At 43.4% G+C, this 14,945-nt stretch overlaps 1 protein-coding gene across 1 annotated transcript in view; it reads right to left on the bottom strand.

Moving 5' to 3' along the window:
* The window catches only part of FLT1 (fms related receptor tyrosine kinase 1), a 203,878-nt gene that overhangs the window by 53,661 nt on the left and 135,272 nt on the right, over positions 1–14,945 (bottom strand). The window contains exon 17 of the mRNA XM_070409410.1: positions 4,753–4,859. Coding sequence (XP_070265511.1) covers positions 4,753–4,859 — 107 coding nt within the window. The remainder of the gene's footprint in view (positions 1–4,752; positions 4,860–14,945) is intronic.

The raw sequence follows: 14,945 nt of genomic DNA, 5'->3' as shown, positions 1-14,945 counted from the left end.
TATCTCCTGCTATTTTGGTTCATTTGGTTAAAACATATGGTGAGGTACAGAAAGTAGCACACACATATGCACATCACACCTGAGCATGTGATGTCTATCAAACAACCCTTGCTGTTCCCGCCCTGCATTTCTGTAGTATTATCCTATATAATAAAAGCCTCGTATGCTAAGTGTCCAACCGTATTACTGTTCGACCAGTTGCTATGATGCGCATTGACCACCAGAGGGCAGATGCTCCGACCAGTAGGTTAGCTTGCTGCTGGGGTCCAGCCAATCAGGACTGGGTAAGATGGGCTGGACATGCCCTGGAGCCTTCCCATAGTCCCTCCCGGCCCCTATCGTGCACCGGTGGGGTCCCTTGGCCTGGCCTGCACCCTCTTGCAATCTGGGACCCCTTGGGGGATGTCAGAGAGCTGGTTTTGGCCTGATCCCCACAGGCCAGGCCAAGGGACCTCCATCAGTGCACGAATCTGTGCACCGGGCCTCTAGTCACAGATGAAAGACCCTCAGATTCTCCAGCAAACTTATTTGCTTGTTCTGCAAAGCATTTTAATAAAACCATTCCATACAAAGACTAAAAATAACTTTCCATGGCCATTCTGTGTAAGCAGGAATATACATTACAAATAGGCTGACAGTGGGGTCCATGATTATGGCTTTCTACAGTTGCAAGAAAGGATAGAGATGGTACAGTAAGCTCAGGGTCTGCTTCCCTGGGACAGCCTAGAGGTACATTTCATATGAAGTGCTTAAATATACTCAGAAGGCCTGGCCACTTAGCCGCCTGAAAATGACCACAGGGTCCATTAGTGAGATTAGAATAGGATTTATCTTCAGTAAGAAACAGAAGTTGATTATTTCAAATACCAAAGAGTAAGACTTACACATAGCAACATTCATTCCAAGTTCCATTGACCATTGGTAGGACATCACATAAGTAAGGTGGACATCAAGTAAGTAAGGTGGACATCTGCCTTCAGGTGCATTTTTTATCTTGGTAATGCAAATCAAGCCCAGAAAATACTTTTTTTTCAGATCATAAATAACTGGATTTACATTTAGTGTCTAAATTCATATGCATGGGTATATTTTCTGTTAGTTAATTATAGAATTGATTGTATTTCTGTGGGCAGGACAGAAAGGAAGTATGCTTACCAATATAAGGTGGGTTTTGATAACTCTTGCCAGAGTTATGTAAATTTCATTTAAATGAGTTCTAGGGCCTTTCCCTTCAATGCTTTCCCTCAACCAGATCAGAATTCAGTAGAGAGGACAACCTCTCCATACACATCATGTCACAGCCACCCACATTCTTCAGCCCTTACTCACCCTGTTCTGGGCTGTCACAGCTCACCTCATCCATCACTTGCAATCAGTCTCTTTCTCACAAAAATTATCACTAAAATGTGTGACAAATAGCTCAAGGCAGAAAGATTTGCCTGGCCTCCATAAAGAATGGGTAACAGAGAAAGATAGGGAGCACGTTTGTCACGAACTGCACTTGCCACTGCTGTTAGACTGTAAGGGCCCAGCCTGTCAGACACTGGTGGGAGTCTGTAAGACTGTAGAGGAGTATGAATTCCTATGACAGGAATGTGGGGTGTTCATTAGGGAAGCAGCTGGAGTTGGTTTTAGGACTAAACTTTCCAATGTCCAACACAGCCAAGGCGATGAGAAGCAATCCCCAGTCTTCAGAGAGCATAGCATTGCTGAGCCTGGCAGGGCCGGCTTGGGCTCGGCAGGATGCTAGGGGAGGCTGGCAGTGCTGTGATGGAGGCCGGGGAGCAGGCAACGGAAGACAATCTCCCCACGTCGCCCCTGTGGAATTTTATGGTTTATCTCAATAAGGCAGATGAGAGAAAACACCAAAACGCTCAAAACAAAACAATAAAACAAAAACCTTAAGCAAGGGCTTTGAGGGGAGTGTGATAGCAGAATCTTAGTTGACAAATATTTGCTCTTTCAATTGACATTAACACTGAGAAGCTACTAGGTGCTTGGCATGAAAATTGCACAGCCAAGGGCTTCAGGGCCCAGACATTGAGGCTCATGCTTGGATTTGAATCACAACTCAGCTTCTGACCAGCACATAACAATGGGCAAGCTGCTTAACCTTTTTAAGCCTAGTTGCCTTATCTGTCAAATGATGGTACTTAACTCATAGGGCTGTTGTGAATATCAAGTGATATAATCCATGTAAAGCTGTTAAAACAGAGCCTGGTATACAGTAAGCATCAATAAATGTTGGCTGTAATTATAACACTGGTTATGCAGAGTAGAGATAAAGTAGTCTTTATCAGTGAGGAATTTACATTGTGATTAGAGAAACCACATGGAGATAGTTCTTGATGCCTTTTTTCCTCTTCGCCGCCCACAACCAATCACTTGTCATATTTTATAGGTGTTCTATTACTTGTTCTCATCCTTTCCTCTTCTTTTTTTTTTTTTTTAAATCCAAACCCGAGGATATTTTTTTTCCATTGATTTTTAGAGAGAGTGGGAGAGAGAGGTAGAGAGAGAGAGAGAGAAACACCGATGTGAGAGAGAGACACATGGATTGGTTGCCTCCCAAGGCCGGGAGCTTGCAACCAAAGTATGTGCCCTTGACCGGAATTGAACCCAGGACCCTTCAGTCCACAGGCCAACTCTCTATCCACTGAGCAAAACCGGCTAGGGCTCATCATTTCTTATTGATATCAAAATTTCATAGATTAAAAAAAAAATACAAGAGACCCACTCAGTTTAGTCCCAATTTGCCTTTCCAGTGTTGTTTCCACTCTGCTACTATAGGCAAAGTAACTGGACTCCCTCCCTAATCTGCGGAGTGGGGGGTGGGGGGAGCTGTATTTTTCTGCTTCTTTCCTTCCAGCTATGACCTTCAAAGTCTGTCTCTAAACTTTTCTTTCTCTGAAGTGTTTTCTCCCACTCTCCTCCTTTGAACTCCTATAGTCTTTGTACTCCCTCACAGATTTGGCAAGTTTTTCTTTTGTTAGATCACTTTCCCTATATGATGTGTCTCCCCCTTCAAATACTATTATTTGACCTACCTGTTTCTTCTCAAGCAGTGGCCTGAATTGTCCTGTCTCAAAACTAGTCACTCCATATAGCAAAAGCCTGATGTTACACATTCATTGTAGAGGATGCTGCTAGCCTTGCCTCTCATAATAACGCTATAAAGTGCACATTATTGGTTTTGAATACCCAGCCTAAGGCCAAACAACCTGGCTTCAAAACTCAGCTCCAACTCTAATCAGCATTGTGACTTTGGACAAGTTATTGTAATTCCTGAACCTCAGTTTCCTTCTCTATAAAATGGTAATAATTATATATTTACCTCTGCATTTTTGGAAGGATTAACTGAGATACTGCATAAAGAGCTTCCCACAAGCCTGGTACATTATTAATAAGGGCTAATAAATATCTAGACATTGAGTAGGTCAGTTTGACACATTTCAAGTTTTCTTGATTTTGCCTCCTAAATATCTCTTGACTCTAATGATTTAGACTGAGCTAACGCCATTTCTTCCTTGGACTACTGTCAACTCTTTTACTAGGTGACCCCCTGGTCCATTCTCCTCATAGCAGCCAAAATAATCTTTGCAGACACAAATTTCTCACTTATAATTGCCTACCTTTGCTTTATAACCTTCCTCCCTGCTCCAAGGCTTTCTATTCCTTCTAGAATGTGGACTAAATTCCCTCCTATAGCCTCAAGCCTGCCTGCTCAGGAATTGCAGCCCCTCCCCTCCCCTCCCCTCCCCTCCCCTCCCCTCCCCTCCCCTCCCCTCCCCTCCTCTCCTCTCCCCTCCCCTCCCCTCCCCTCTCCTCCCCTCTCCTCCCCTCCCCTCCCCTCCCCTCCCCTCCCCTCCCCTCCCCTCCCCTCTCCTCCTCTCCTCTCCCCTCCTGCCGCACTTCATGCCTTGTTTCCACCACTGTAACCTCTGGCCTTCTGTCAGCCACTCATTCTCATAGTGTCCCTCTGCCCTGCCCTAGCCTCGTGCACGCTCCTCTCTGCCTGCAGCACTTGCCCCTGCTTCTTTGCCTGACCACCCCTCTTACGCATCTTTTACTCAGCTCACTGTTGTTACACTTTGCATTGTCTGGGTACTTGATTAAAGCCCCAGACGGTAGCATTTGCTTACCACTGGCCTGGCACTCTGCATAGAGCAGGCACACAGTAAATATCTGAGGCATAAGTGGATGAATGAATGTTGGCTCTTTCCCCACGGAACTTCAGAGAAGCAAGTCGTGCTGTAGGCAGAATTATAGAAATCGGATGTCCTGAATTCCAGCCTGAACCCCGCGCTCTAACGAACTGAATTTGATCCTGGGCTCAGTGAGTCTGGAACAGCAGTGCACATCTTTGTGTTTCTGTATTGTGAGAGGCAGTCAGGTGGGACTTACTCTTTTTTTCTTTCTTAGCAGAGAATAAGGTTAAGAAGACTAAGACTTCATAGGTCTTATGCTAAATTAAATTTAAAGACTTCATTACATATTTTTATATAAAAATATCCTTTTTGTCCCTGGGAAATATTCATCTTTCCATTGCTCTAGTTTTTCTTTTGGATATCCCACTTTATGGCTGAGAGACATTTTAATGATTCATTTTCCAGTGCTTACCAGGATAGGGGTAGGAGCCAGAGGTAAGGGGAGGGATAGGGTCTAACGCTGTTTTGTGCCTGTCCCATATATCAGGCGAGCATTTTAGAATATTATGCAAAGGAGCACAGGACCTATCTGAAATGTTCTTACCCTCTTCAGTTTTCGGATAAAGAGAGTTAACAGTAGCCAGAAGAGGGTCGCAGCCACACAGGTGCACGTGAGAGTGATTAGCTCCAGATTTGACTTGTCTGAGGTTCCTGGAAAACAAAAACACCAAGGTGGTTAAACAGCGACTCCCAAACGCAGGGTCTTTGTGATTTTATTATTTATTTTTAAAAAATATGTTTTTATTGATTTTTAGAGAGAGAGGAAGGGAGAGGGCTAGAGAGATAGAAACATCAATGAGAGAGACATATCATCAGTCAGCTGCCTCCTGCATGCACCCCCACTTGGGATTGGGCCTGCAACCCAGGCATGTGGCCTGACTGGGAATTGAACCTACCACCTCTTGGTTCCTGGTTCTGATGCTCAACCACTGAGCCATGCCAGCCAGGCGGGTCTTTGTGATTTTATAAAAGATGTCTAGTGCCCCTAAATGTTCATCATGGCGAATGCAATCTGCTGGCTCGAGAATCCGTGTCTGGGACAGATCTTCCCATACCTTCCGTTTCAGGCAGGGTCCACAATATCATCACAATAAACTCACACATCAATTAAAAGTCTTTCCAGAAATTTTGCTGTTGAATTTGCAAACTTCATAATCCCAGAAATAGCTAATTAAAAATCAGAGGAGAAGTTAAAAATGGGAAAAAAATTATGGCAGGAACAAAAGCCCATTAAAGTGCTAAATCTGGAATATGTTAAATCTCCCTAATGGGTTTTAGAGGAACTTCTAAAAAAAAGAAAAAAAATTACATAAAAGGGCTCCTTTGGGACTCACAGCATTCTTCAAAGTAGATTTAAAAAATAAAAATAAAGCTCAAGGACTGTCACAATTGCCTGCTCACTGCTTTTGGAACAGCCAGGCCAAGTCACCCCCCCCCCCCCCCCCCCAACACACACACTCCCAGCCTGGGGCTCTGCCCTCGGCCTCGCCCGCAGTCAGCCTGCAGGGGCTGAGGTGAGAAGAGGTAACTGCTGGATGGGATTCTTCCCAAGCACCTCATTTCCCAGAATCACAGAGATCAAAAGCTGAGCACTGCTCCCCGATGACCAGAAAGAAAAGACCCAAAGTATTCAGGAGAAGCCTCCAGAGAGGAAGCTCTGGGCGTTGTAAAGGAATGCCCAGTGGGCCGGGATGGCGGCTCCCTGCTTACTGACTCCAGCGCACAGTTTCCCAGGAGTTTCTAAAGTAATGCCCTTATCCTTCACCTTCATTAAAAGGAGACAGAGGCTGAGTATTAAGTTAGACCAAGAATAAGTGACACTTGTTCTTTTTAGAAATGATGGTGTGGATGGTATCATTTATTGAGCACTTATGTGCCTAGCTTTCATAACCTCCCCCAACCCCCATGAAGTAGGTGGCAATAATATCCCTGCTTCATAGATAGACATCTTTTTGGCTCTTTGTTTCAATCCAACAAAGATGTATTGAATCCTACTACAGGCGAGGTTCCAGGCTGGAGGAGATAGGAAGATGAATGAAGGAAAGTTGTCCCTCTCACGGCACTCACTCACAAACCGAAGCAATAGACTTAAGGCAAATACAAAGAAATTAGATTTTAAAAGTATCTGCGGTTGAAGGAATCTAATACTTTTTTGAAGAAGTGACATTTGAAATGGAGTTGACTTAAAGAGATGAAGACAGGAGAGGGCATTACAGGGCAGAGGGAACAGTATGAGTTAAGACCCAGGACTGAGAAATGACAGGGGGCTCATGGTAGTATAATGCAAGATCTAGGACAGGATCAGACCACAGAGAATCTGAGCATCTGTGTGAAGGTTCTCTGCCTTGAATGATAGCAAATACACAAGCTAGAAACCCAAGCCTCCTCCTTTTTTATCTATCCAGCCACCAAGTACAAGTACCTCCTGTAGGCCAGAGTCCCCGCAGCGCGTCTCTTAGCTTAGAGGGAAACTGACATTTCTCTCTCTCTCCAGGCCGTCACAAGTCCTGCCCATCCTACTTCTGTTATTGTCATAGTTGGCTAGTTAATGTTAATAAAGAAGAGAGCAAAGGGAGAGCCAGACATTGGTGAGCATATTCACCCAGGAAGCATCAGCCTGTTTGTTTCACAAGCAAGTTACAGCTTCACAGCCCAGGGAACTGCAGCACTGTTCCTCCAAGGAGAGGAACACCCCTCCTTCCGCCCTCCAGTGCTGGATTGTCGGGGGTAAAGGGGAGACAGGCACATGTGCAGGAGAAGTCGGGGTGGCACAGGGGAGCTGCTTGCCTGGCAGTCTAGCTTGGGAACAATGGATTGGCTAAGGGGTGGATTCCATGAGGAGTGTGTGAAACCTTGGGTTGTTAATTGGCCAGTTTGAAGAAGCTCCAGGTTAAAATCCCCAGACAGAGTCCCCTCCCTCTGTCTCTGTGACCTGCACTTGCCGATGGGCTTGCCTGTTCTCTCTCCGCAGCCACGCAGCCTGAAGCAGCGGCATGGCCCATTGCCATGTGGACCCCACATGCAATGAACTAAGCTAGCCAGATGCTGAACGGGACTGGACTTCAATATGGAGCAGGAACTCTGGGCATGGCCATAATTCTAGGCAGGCTGAAGACAAGATTGGACTTCTGCCATGGCGAGATGGACAGAGATGGGACCTTGAGGGGAACCTCCTGAATTTTATATCATCAATAAAGCTTTCCATGACACCCCATCCTCTCGTGGGGCCCTCAGGAAATTCTTTTCTCTCAGCACCCCAAGAACTCCACTTCCTGATAACACTTTCATGGCTCATGGAATTATCACCTTCTGTCCTTCCCCACAATGATTGTCCAAATCAAGGCCTGGACACCCGCATTAGCTCCCCAACCAACCTTGACTCCCTCCAGCCTCTCCTCCACTCTGTAGCCAGGGTGAGCTTCCCAAATCACAAATTTAATCCTATTGCGCCTCTGCCTAGATTCCATCTTTGCCACCTGCACATCCCCCTGTCCCTGTCAGGATAAATAACACCCTTAGATCCTACCCCAAACTTTCCTATCTCTTCAGCTTCATCTCCTGTTATCCTGACGCTTGCTCCCGTCACAGAAAAATACCTGTAGTTTCTTAAATATGCCAGGCCTTCGGCACCGCTATGCTTTGGCCTTTGCTGATTCTCAACCAGAATGTAAGCTTCCCAGAGGTTGAGGCACATCTTATTTCTCTTCATATCCCCACTGATCAGATTGGGTGAATGAGTGGATATATTATGTTTTGCTTTGTCTCCAAAGAATTTCATGAAGCTTTCAAAGCATTCATGGTCAAATTCCTGTTCATGTGTGTTAATCCAACAAACATAGGAACACCACCTATATCCCAGGTTCTGTTCTGGGTGCTAGTGTATAGTGGTAAGTGGAAGGTCGTGGTCTGGAGCTACCTCTCACATAGTATGTCACACATACTAGACACCCTGCAATTATTGGTTGAGTGAATGAATGAATTTGGCTTCATTTGTGGCTTTGTCAGCTTGTGGTTAAGTTTCCCTGAACCTCATAAAATTGAGAACAACCTCCTTAAAAAAGTTTCAAAGCACAATCACTTTTTTTTTTCAATATGCATCTTCTCCATGGGAATATTTTAAGCTCAAATTAATATAAGTTTGGATTTCAGCCCACACAGTGAGAGGTCTGATGCTGCCTTGCTGTTTACACACACACACACACACACACACACACACACACACACACATTTTTTTGCTTATGCTGCAAGTGAGTTTTGTGGAATATGATTGGGACCAGCTGAGGGTACAGTGGCCTTTGGCTGTTGGAGACACTGATAGTATCTTGAGAGGAGTTATGTCTCAGATGCCTCCTGCATGGAGCGCCCTACTTGAGGCCCCCTCCCATTGTGGGAACGTTCCCACTGCATTCCAAGGGGCAGGAAGTTGACCCCCAAAGTAATTCCACAGTCCTTACTCAGGCAAAGTTCCCCATCTGTTTGTGTGCACTTACACATTTAAAGAATCAACACAGGAAAAACATCTCCAAGATGAACATTTATTAGAAAAGAAGGACCTACTTAGTCTATTCCTGCTCACTGAATAATAAAATAAGAATTTTAAAAGATGTAATGTAGTATCTGTGCTCTATCTCTATCTCATTCGATAGCTCAATCTCTGTCTTTATTGGAAAGCAGCCATTAGGATGACCTTAGGCTGGGTAGACTGACTTAAGTCAGCAGCATCTCTTCCTACACAACTCTTAGATGTTTTCTCAGAGGTCAAACATCCACACACTAGCCTGACTAGACCGGGCTTCAACTTGCTGGTGACAGCTGATGAGTTCAGTGCATGAAACACTCCAGCTGCACATGGCAGGGAAAAGAAGGCCAGTGGAAACGTGGGTGGGGTTTGACAATGACTAGGAGTTAGTACAGGGTCTTAGGGACATCACTCCCATGTGATGTGTGGTTCCAAATTGGTGTAATTTTTCTAAGGTTTATAAGAATATTAAAATTGGCCTTCATATAATCTGTGAAGCTTTTTAAGAATCTGCACAACAATTTGGAACCCCTCTGAAGGACAGTGATGTATGAAAGTACTGTATTAGGATTAAATTTGAAGTACATTTTCAAGAGTAATTTCAGGTAAATATAGTTAAAATTCCTTTTATGTGTCATCTTTTCTGTAACACACTTTTAGTGCAGCAATTAAATCTTTAGGTTAAAGAGGAATTTTGTGGTTTGGAACACCATTTAGGTGACTAGAAAAACTACTTACAGAAGGTTTTGTCACAATGGGATTTGGTTGATCATATTAACAAATAATGATGTTAACTAATATTTTAAAAGTTTCTATTATATGCCAGATACTGTTTGAAGTGTGCTAATTCTTATACCAACCTATTAAAGTTGGGTTACCATTTTGTAGATAATGAACTCAAGCTCTAGGAAGGTAAGTAATTTGCCCAGGGTTCTATGGCTCATGAGAAGTGATGCACCTTGCTCTAGAGTGGGCCCTCTTCCCCACTAGGCTCTGCTGCCTTGGAGCTGAGAGGCAGTTGTGCAGAATGGTTAAACATGGACCCAGTTTTCAGCTCTGTCGCTTCCTAGCTTCGTAACTCTGGACAGAGTCCTAAATCCCTCTGAGCCTCAGATTCTCACTTGTAAATAGAAATAAAAACTTCATTAGATTATTGCAGAAGTTAAGGAGGTTAATGCACATTATGTGCTTTTAAAAAAGTTCACTGCATGTTCAATAAGCATAAGATATTAGAAATGAATTAATTCCATCACCATTTTTTGAATTCTTGATCAAGGCCAGCTTTATGTCATTGTAGATTTGCAGTCCAAAGGCAGCCATACCCTATTTCTACCCCCACAAAACTCCCTCACCCCCACCCCTGACCCTCCTGTGTGAGTTTACTGGGAAGCCAGTTCAGCTCTCTGGTTTGAGCACTATTCTCTCCTTGGGAAACGCTTTTGAGTTGCCAACACCCATGAGAGGAGTAACCTCAATCACCAGCATCATCATGTGAATTAGTTTATCACATCCTTCCTAGTGCCAGGAGAGCCATGGGAGTGAATTTGGGGGCAGGGTTCAGGAAGAGAGGAGCTGAAATGGAGGACAGTCAGGGATCAGAGGAGAAAGGAACTGAGAGCTGGCTAAGGGTGACAGGAAGGAGTGGCTAGATATCCAAGACAACTATTTTGTCTTTTCCTATTCTTTACCACTGGAATTTTATTAAACATAGTGCATACTTCCTGCTGTGTGAGGCCTTCCCTGAAATGTGTTAATGTACAATTATTATGGCACAAAATTTGCAAATCACACCTTTCATGTCATTTCAAGTGGTGAGACTGCAGAACCCTGAGGCAGTCCTTCCTTCTGTGCTTGCCATGATTTTTGTATCATCAGTCATCTTCAAAAAAATGTTTTAAATGGTAGTTATTCTTCAAGTTGTTTTCTTCTGTGTATTATAAATGCTATTTCAATAGCAAGGCCTGACTCTGTTAAAATAATGTATTTCTATATATTGTGATTTTTACTTCCAATAATAATTATAAAATATAGTTTATCTGAGGTCCTTGGATAAAATGTGCCACACTTTCATTGTAACAGTCCCATTGAGTTCCATGGGCTATTGAATGCTGTGAATTTCAGAAATTATTTTAGTTAGTGACAGTTTTGTTGTTATTGTTTAAATATGAGGCTGTTCCCTTTGAGAGCTCCACGTGTGCTCGTGTGCAGTCCAAACCAAACAAGACCCATCATTATTTAAAGAAGCTGCATTACCTCCACAGTCCACTCAGCCTTTTCAGATACAAAAACAACACATTGTTTTATCTATGAGTATAAGAATCCTTTTTTAAAGGAAATAAAAAGAGCAGACAGTTTCCTTCCTGGCTAATTCACGAACCTCTTTAAATCTGTTAAACATAGCCACAGACACAACTTATGCTCCTGGTTTCATTTCCTAAACTCCACCTGACAAGATAGGTCAGTGGGAAGGGTCTATTTGCATATATCAGGAAGTCAGTCTCAAGCCAGGGAACGTTTCACAGCCACCAGAGTGAGAAGAATAATGCCTTAGACTCTAGGGCAGGAATCTCATTTCAGTGATAAAACTACTCAGCAGGTGCTGCATTCAACTGTTCTGAACAGCCTCCAGGGATCAAATTTTTATTCCGTGAGCCCAAAGCACTTTCATTCAAGATTGCATCTAACTTATAAAATCCACCTAATGTCAACTTTCAAGAAATTTTCCTACTCAAAATGACAGGTATCCTTAAATGGAGCTGAGACCTGCCTCCTTGAAACTTCACCATCTCCCTTTCTTGGTTCTCTTTTTCAGTGTATCAAAGAAGGAGTCAAATGTCTTCTCAGCCTGAAAGCTCCTTAAGTATTTGAAGAAAACAATAATGTCAGCCCAAGTTGTCTCCGTTTTAGACTAAACATCCTCATTTCCTTGCACTGCTTTACCATTACTCTATTAGGACTATGGTTCCACTTATTTATGCTTAGAGATGGGTACAATGTTTCAGGTGTGGTTTGATGATTACAGATCAGGTAATCTGTTTCCTCAGCTAACCACAAGTTTTAAACAGAGAATTTGGAAATAGCCATCCCTTTTAAAACAGAAAAAAATTACAAAAGAGAGCAAGGGAGAAGGCAGAAAAACTATGAAAAGCAGACACAAGAACTCAAATAGCATGGCAATTGGGGACAATAACCAGTAAAAAAGAGGGATGCATATTCTAGTATATAGTCTAAGCCATGTTGCAAACTATACAATTTCTCTAAGTGATATTAAAAATTAATGCCACATGAGGGAAAAGAGGTCATGAATCAAAAATACAGATTCCTCGTAAAATTCAAGACTAGACAATAGGAAATACCTAGAATTATCTAGACTTCATTATTGCCAAAGAAGAAAAGGATGTAGAAGGTCCAAAGTTGCTCATAACTTGCTGTCTCCTTTCTGCTCATTCACCTGCTCACCCAGCATCTGACAAGGCTCCTTTAGAGATCAGGTCACCACATCCTCTTCTGCCTCTGTGAGCTTCGGTGGCCTGACTAGCAGCATTGTGTAGTCTGTTTTATACAAATTATGTTTCTGCTTTACCCTTAGGAGGCACTCAAAATGTTTATTGACCTGGTTCTTAATTGTTTCATGTGCACCTTACTCTCCTTTCAACTAGGTCTTCAAAGCCCACTGAGGTTAGTTGATTGTGACTTACACTTCCATATCCTGCATAATCCTGGGCAAATAATTAAGTCATTGAGTTAACAGCACATTGAATTTGGCTTTTCTCTAGTGCCCTAAACAATATACTGGTGCATTTCTTTTATCAGATATTCAGTGGTGGTTTTCTAAATATATGAATCCAACAAACATTTATCCAGTGCTCTGGGATAGAAAAGTGAGTGATAGGCAATGATAAGCATTGTATTAAAGGTACATGTCAAGAGCCATGGGAGCACAGAAGGGCAAATGATGGTGTGATCAGTAATCAGGTGTAGAGAAAGTGAATTATAAAGGACTAGAGGCCCAGTGCACGAAATTCGGGGGGGGGGAAGGGCGGGGGGGGAGGCGTCCCTCACGCTGGCCTGCACCCTTTCACAGTCCGGGAGCTGGCAGTCAGACATCCTTAGTGCTGTTGGCTCAGGGCTTCTGGCTGAGTGGCGCTCCCCACTGTGGGAGCGCACTGACCACCAGGGGGCAGCTCCTGTGTTGAGTGTCTGCACCCTGGTGGTCAGTGCACATCATAGCAACCAGTTGTGCCACTGTTCAGTTGATTTGCACATTAGCCTTTTATTATATAGGATGAGTGGATTGTCCAGGGGGAGAATAGATGGGAAGGAAGCCTGTTCAGACAAAAGGGAAAGAACGTGCTGAGGCAGAAGACTAGGAGGAGCACAGTGTGTTCACTGGATCACAAGTAATGCAGTCCAGCCAGAGTGTGGGACTTGTGGGAAGGAGACGGGATGGGGATGGAGAAGGAGTCTACAGAGGACCTGTGTGCCTGCATGAGGGGAATAGGCGATCGGAAACCACTGCAAGATTTGAAGCAGGGAAGTAACATGTCATATGATTTGTTATTTAAAAAAGATCACTCTAGATTTGGGAGTGTATTAGAGGAGGTTGAGAGGAGAGGATAGGCCCATGGTCAGCAAACTGCTGCTCACAAGCCACATGTGGCTCTTTGGCCCCTTGAGTGGGGCTCTTCCTAAGCCTTAGGAGTACCCTAATTAAGTTAATGACAATGTACCTACCTATATAGTTTAAGTTTAAAAAATTTGGCTCTCAAAAGAAATTTTAATCGTTGTATTGTTGATATTTGGCTCTGTTGACTAATGAGTTTGCCGACCACTGGGATAGGCTGTTTGGGAGGCTAAGAGATTATGTCAAGAGATGGTAGGGATCAGAACATCTACAATGGCAGCTGATGTGGGCAATTCAAGTGAAAATTATCTCCCCTTTCCTCAAGAGCAAATAGGCTGATAAAAACGTTCAGAACTTATTGGTGATAGCAGTATTCCTGTCTGACTTCCAGGAAAGCATAACATTAGTGGGAAAGGAATCAGTGTAGGAAAGCTAAAAGCAGGTAGAGAGAAAACCAAATAATAGGATAACTGAGTCTAAAAGCTCAATTTTATGCTAAGGCCTTGCAGACAAGTTCCAAAGGCACTTCAGGAATGAGAAGAATGGAGGAAGGATGGAAACCTACAGTTTCCAAAGACATATGCTCAAGTCTCAACCTCACTACCTATTCATTGTGCGACTTTGAGCAAGTAATTTAACTCTTCGAGACTCCATCTTCCTACCTGTAGACTGAAGATAATACTACTTACTTCTTTTGACTCCTGTGAAGTTAAAGGATATGTATATCAAGTGTGTAGCCCATAATGGGATACATATATCAAGTGCTTGCACATAAAGGCACTAAATAAATATTAGTCTCCTGCATGGGTACGGGATATAAAGACATGTCAGACACAGCTTATGATTCAGTAGGGAAGAAAAACATATCAACGACTAAATAATAATAAAATGCAGAATAAAATGAACCTGACTAAAGATTCAGGAACCATGGTGTGGGAGACAGAGAAGAGAATGAGAAGAGAACATCTGACTCAGCTCTTCATCACAGGGTAGAGAGCATCTAAACTGGCCTGGAGGATAAGGAGGATTTGGAGGAAATTGGGAGCGGTTCAGACAAAAGACCTCCAGGCTTCATTCGCAGCCATTGCTAATCCATGTTCACACAGAAGTGGGGTCAGACACCTGGCGAGGGAAGGCAGCTATGTGGAGGGTTGGAGTGAGTCATTGCGAATCCACCATTCCCTGGCTACAGGATTTAGGTTAGTCTTTTCATTCCTCCCTGGGTTTTGTAAGAACTGCTCTGTGTATCTTGCAGGGTTGTGCGAGGATATGGGGGAAAATACCTTCTGGAAGGAGGATCAGGAGTGTTCCTTGCTCTCTGCTGCTACCCCTCTCTCAGATGGAGGTCCCTCCCTGGCCTGATGTGGCTACTCCCAGAGAGTCACATCTGGAGCCCTTGTTAAGTGATAAATTAATGGTCCTTTGAAGAAGGAGTTGTTAAAGAGAGATTCACATTGAATAAATTGTTTTCTTCCTATGTAAGCAGAAAAGTTGAAATAATACTTTAAAACAAGGATTATTTGGGAGACAAAAAGGGCCATTACCAAAAGTATGTGGGAATGCTACCCTTGACTTTTTCTGAAACCATAAGTTT

This window comes from Myotis yumanensis, unplaced genomic scaffold (assembly GCF_028538775.1).
Source record: "Myotis yumanensis isolate MYYU_CA2020_CCGP unplaced genomic scaffold, mMyoYum1.0.hap1 SCAF_3, whole genome shotgun sequence".
NCBI lineage: Eukaryota > Metazoa > Chordata > Mammalia > Chiroptera > Vespertilionidae > Myotis > Myotis yumanensis.
This window is presented reverse-complemented; position numbering and strand designations above follow the sequence as displayed.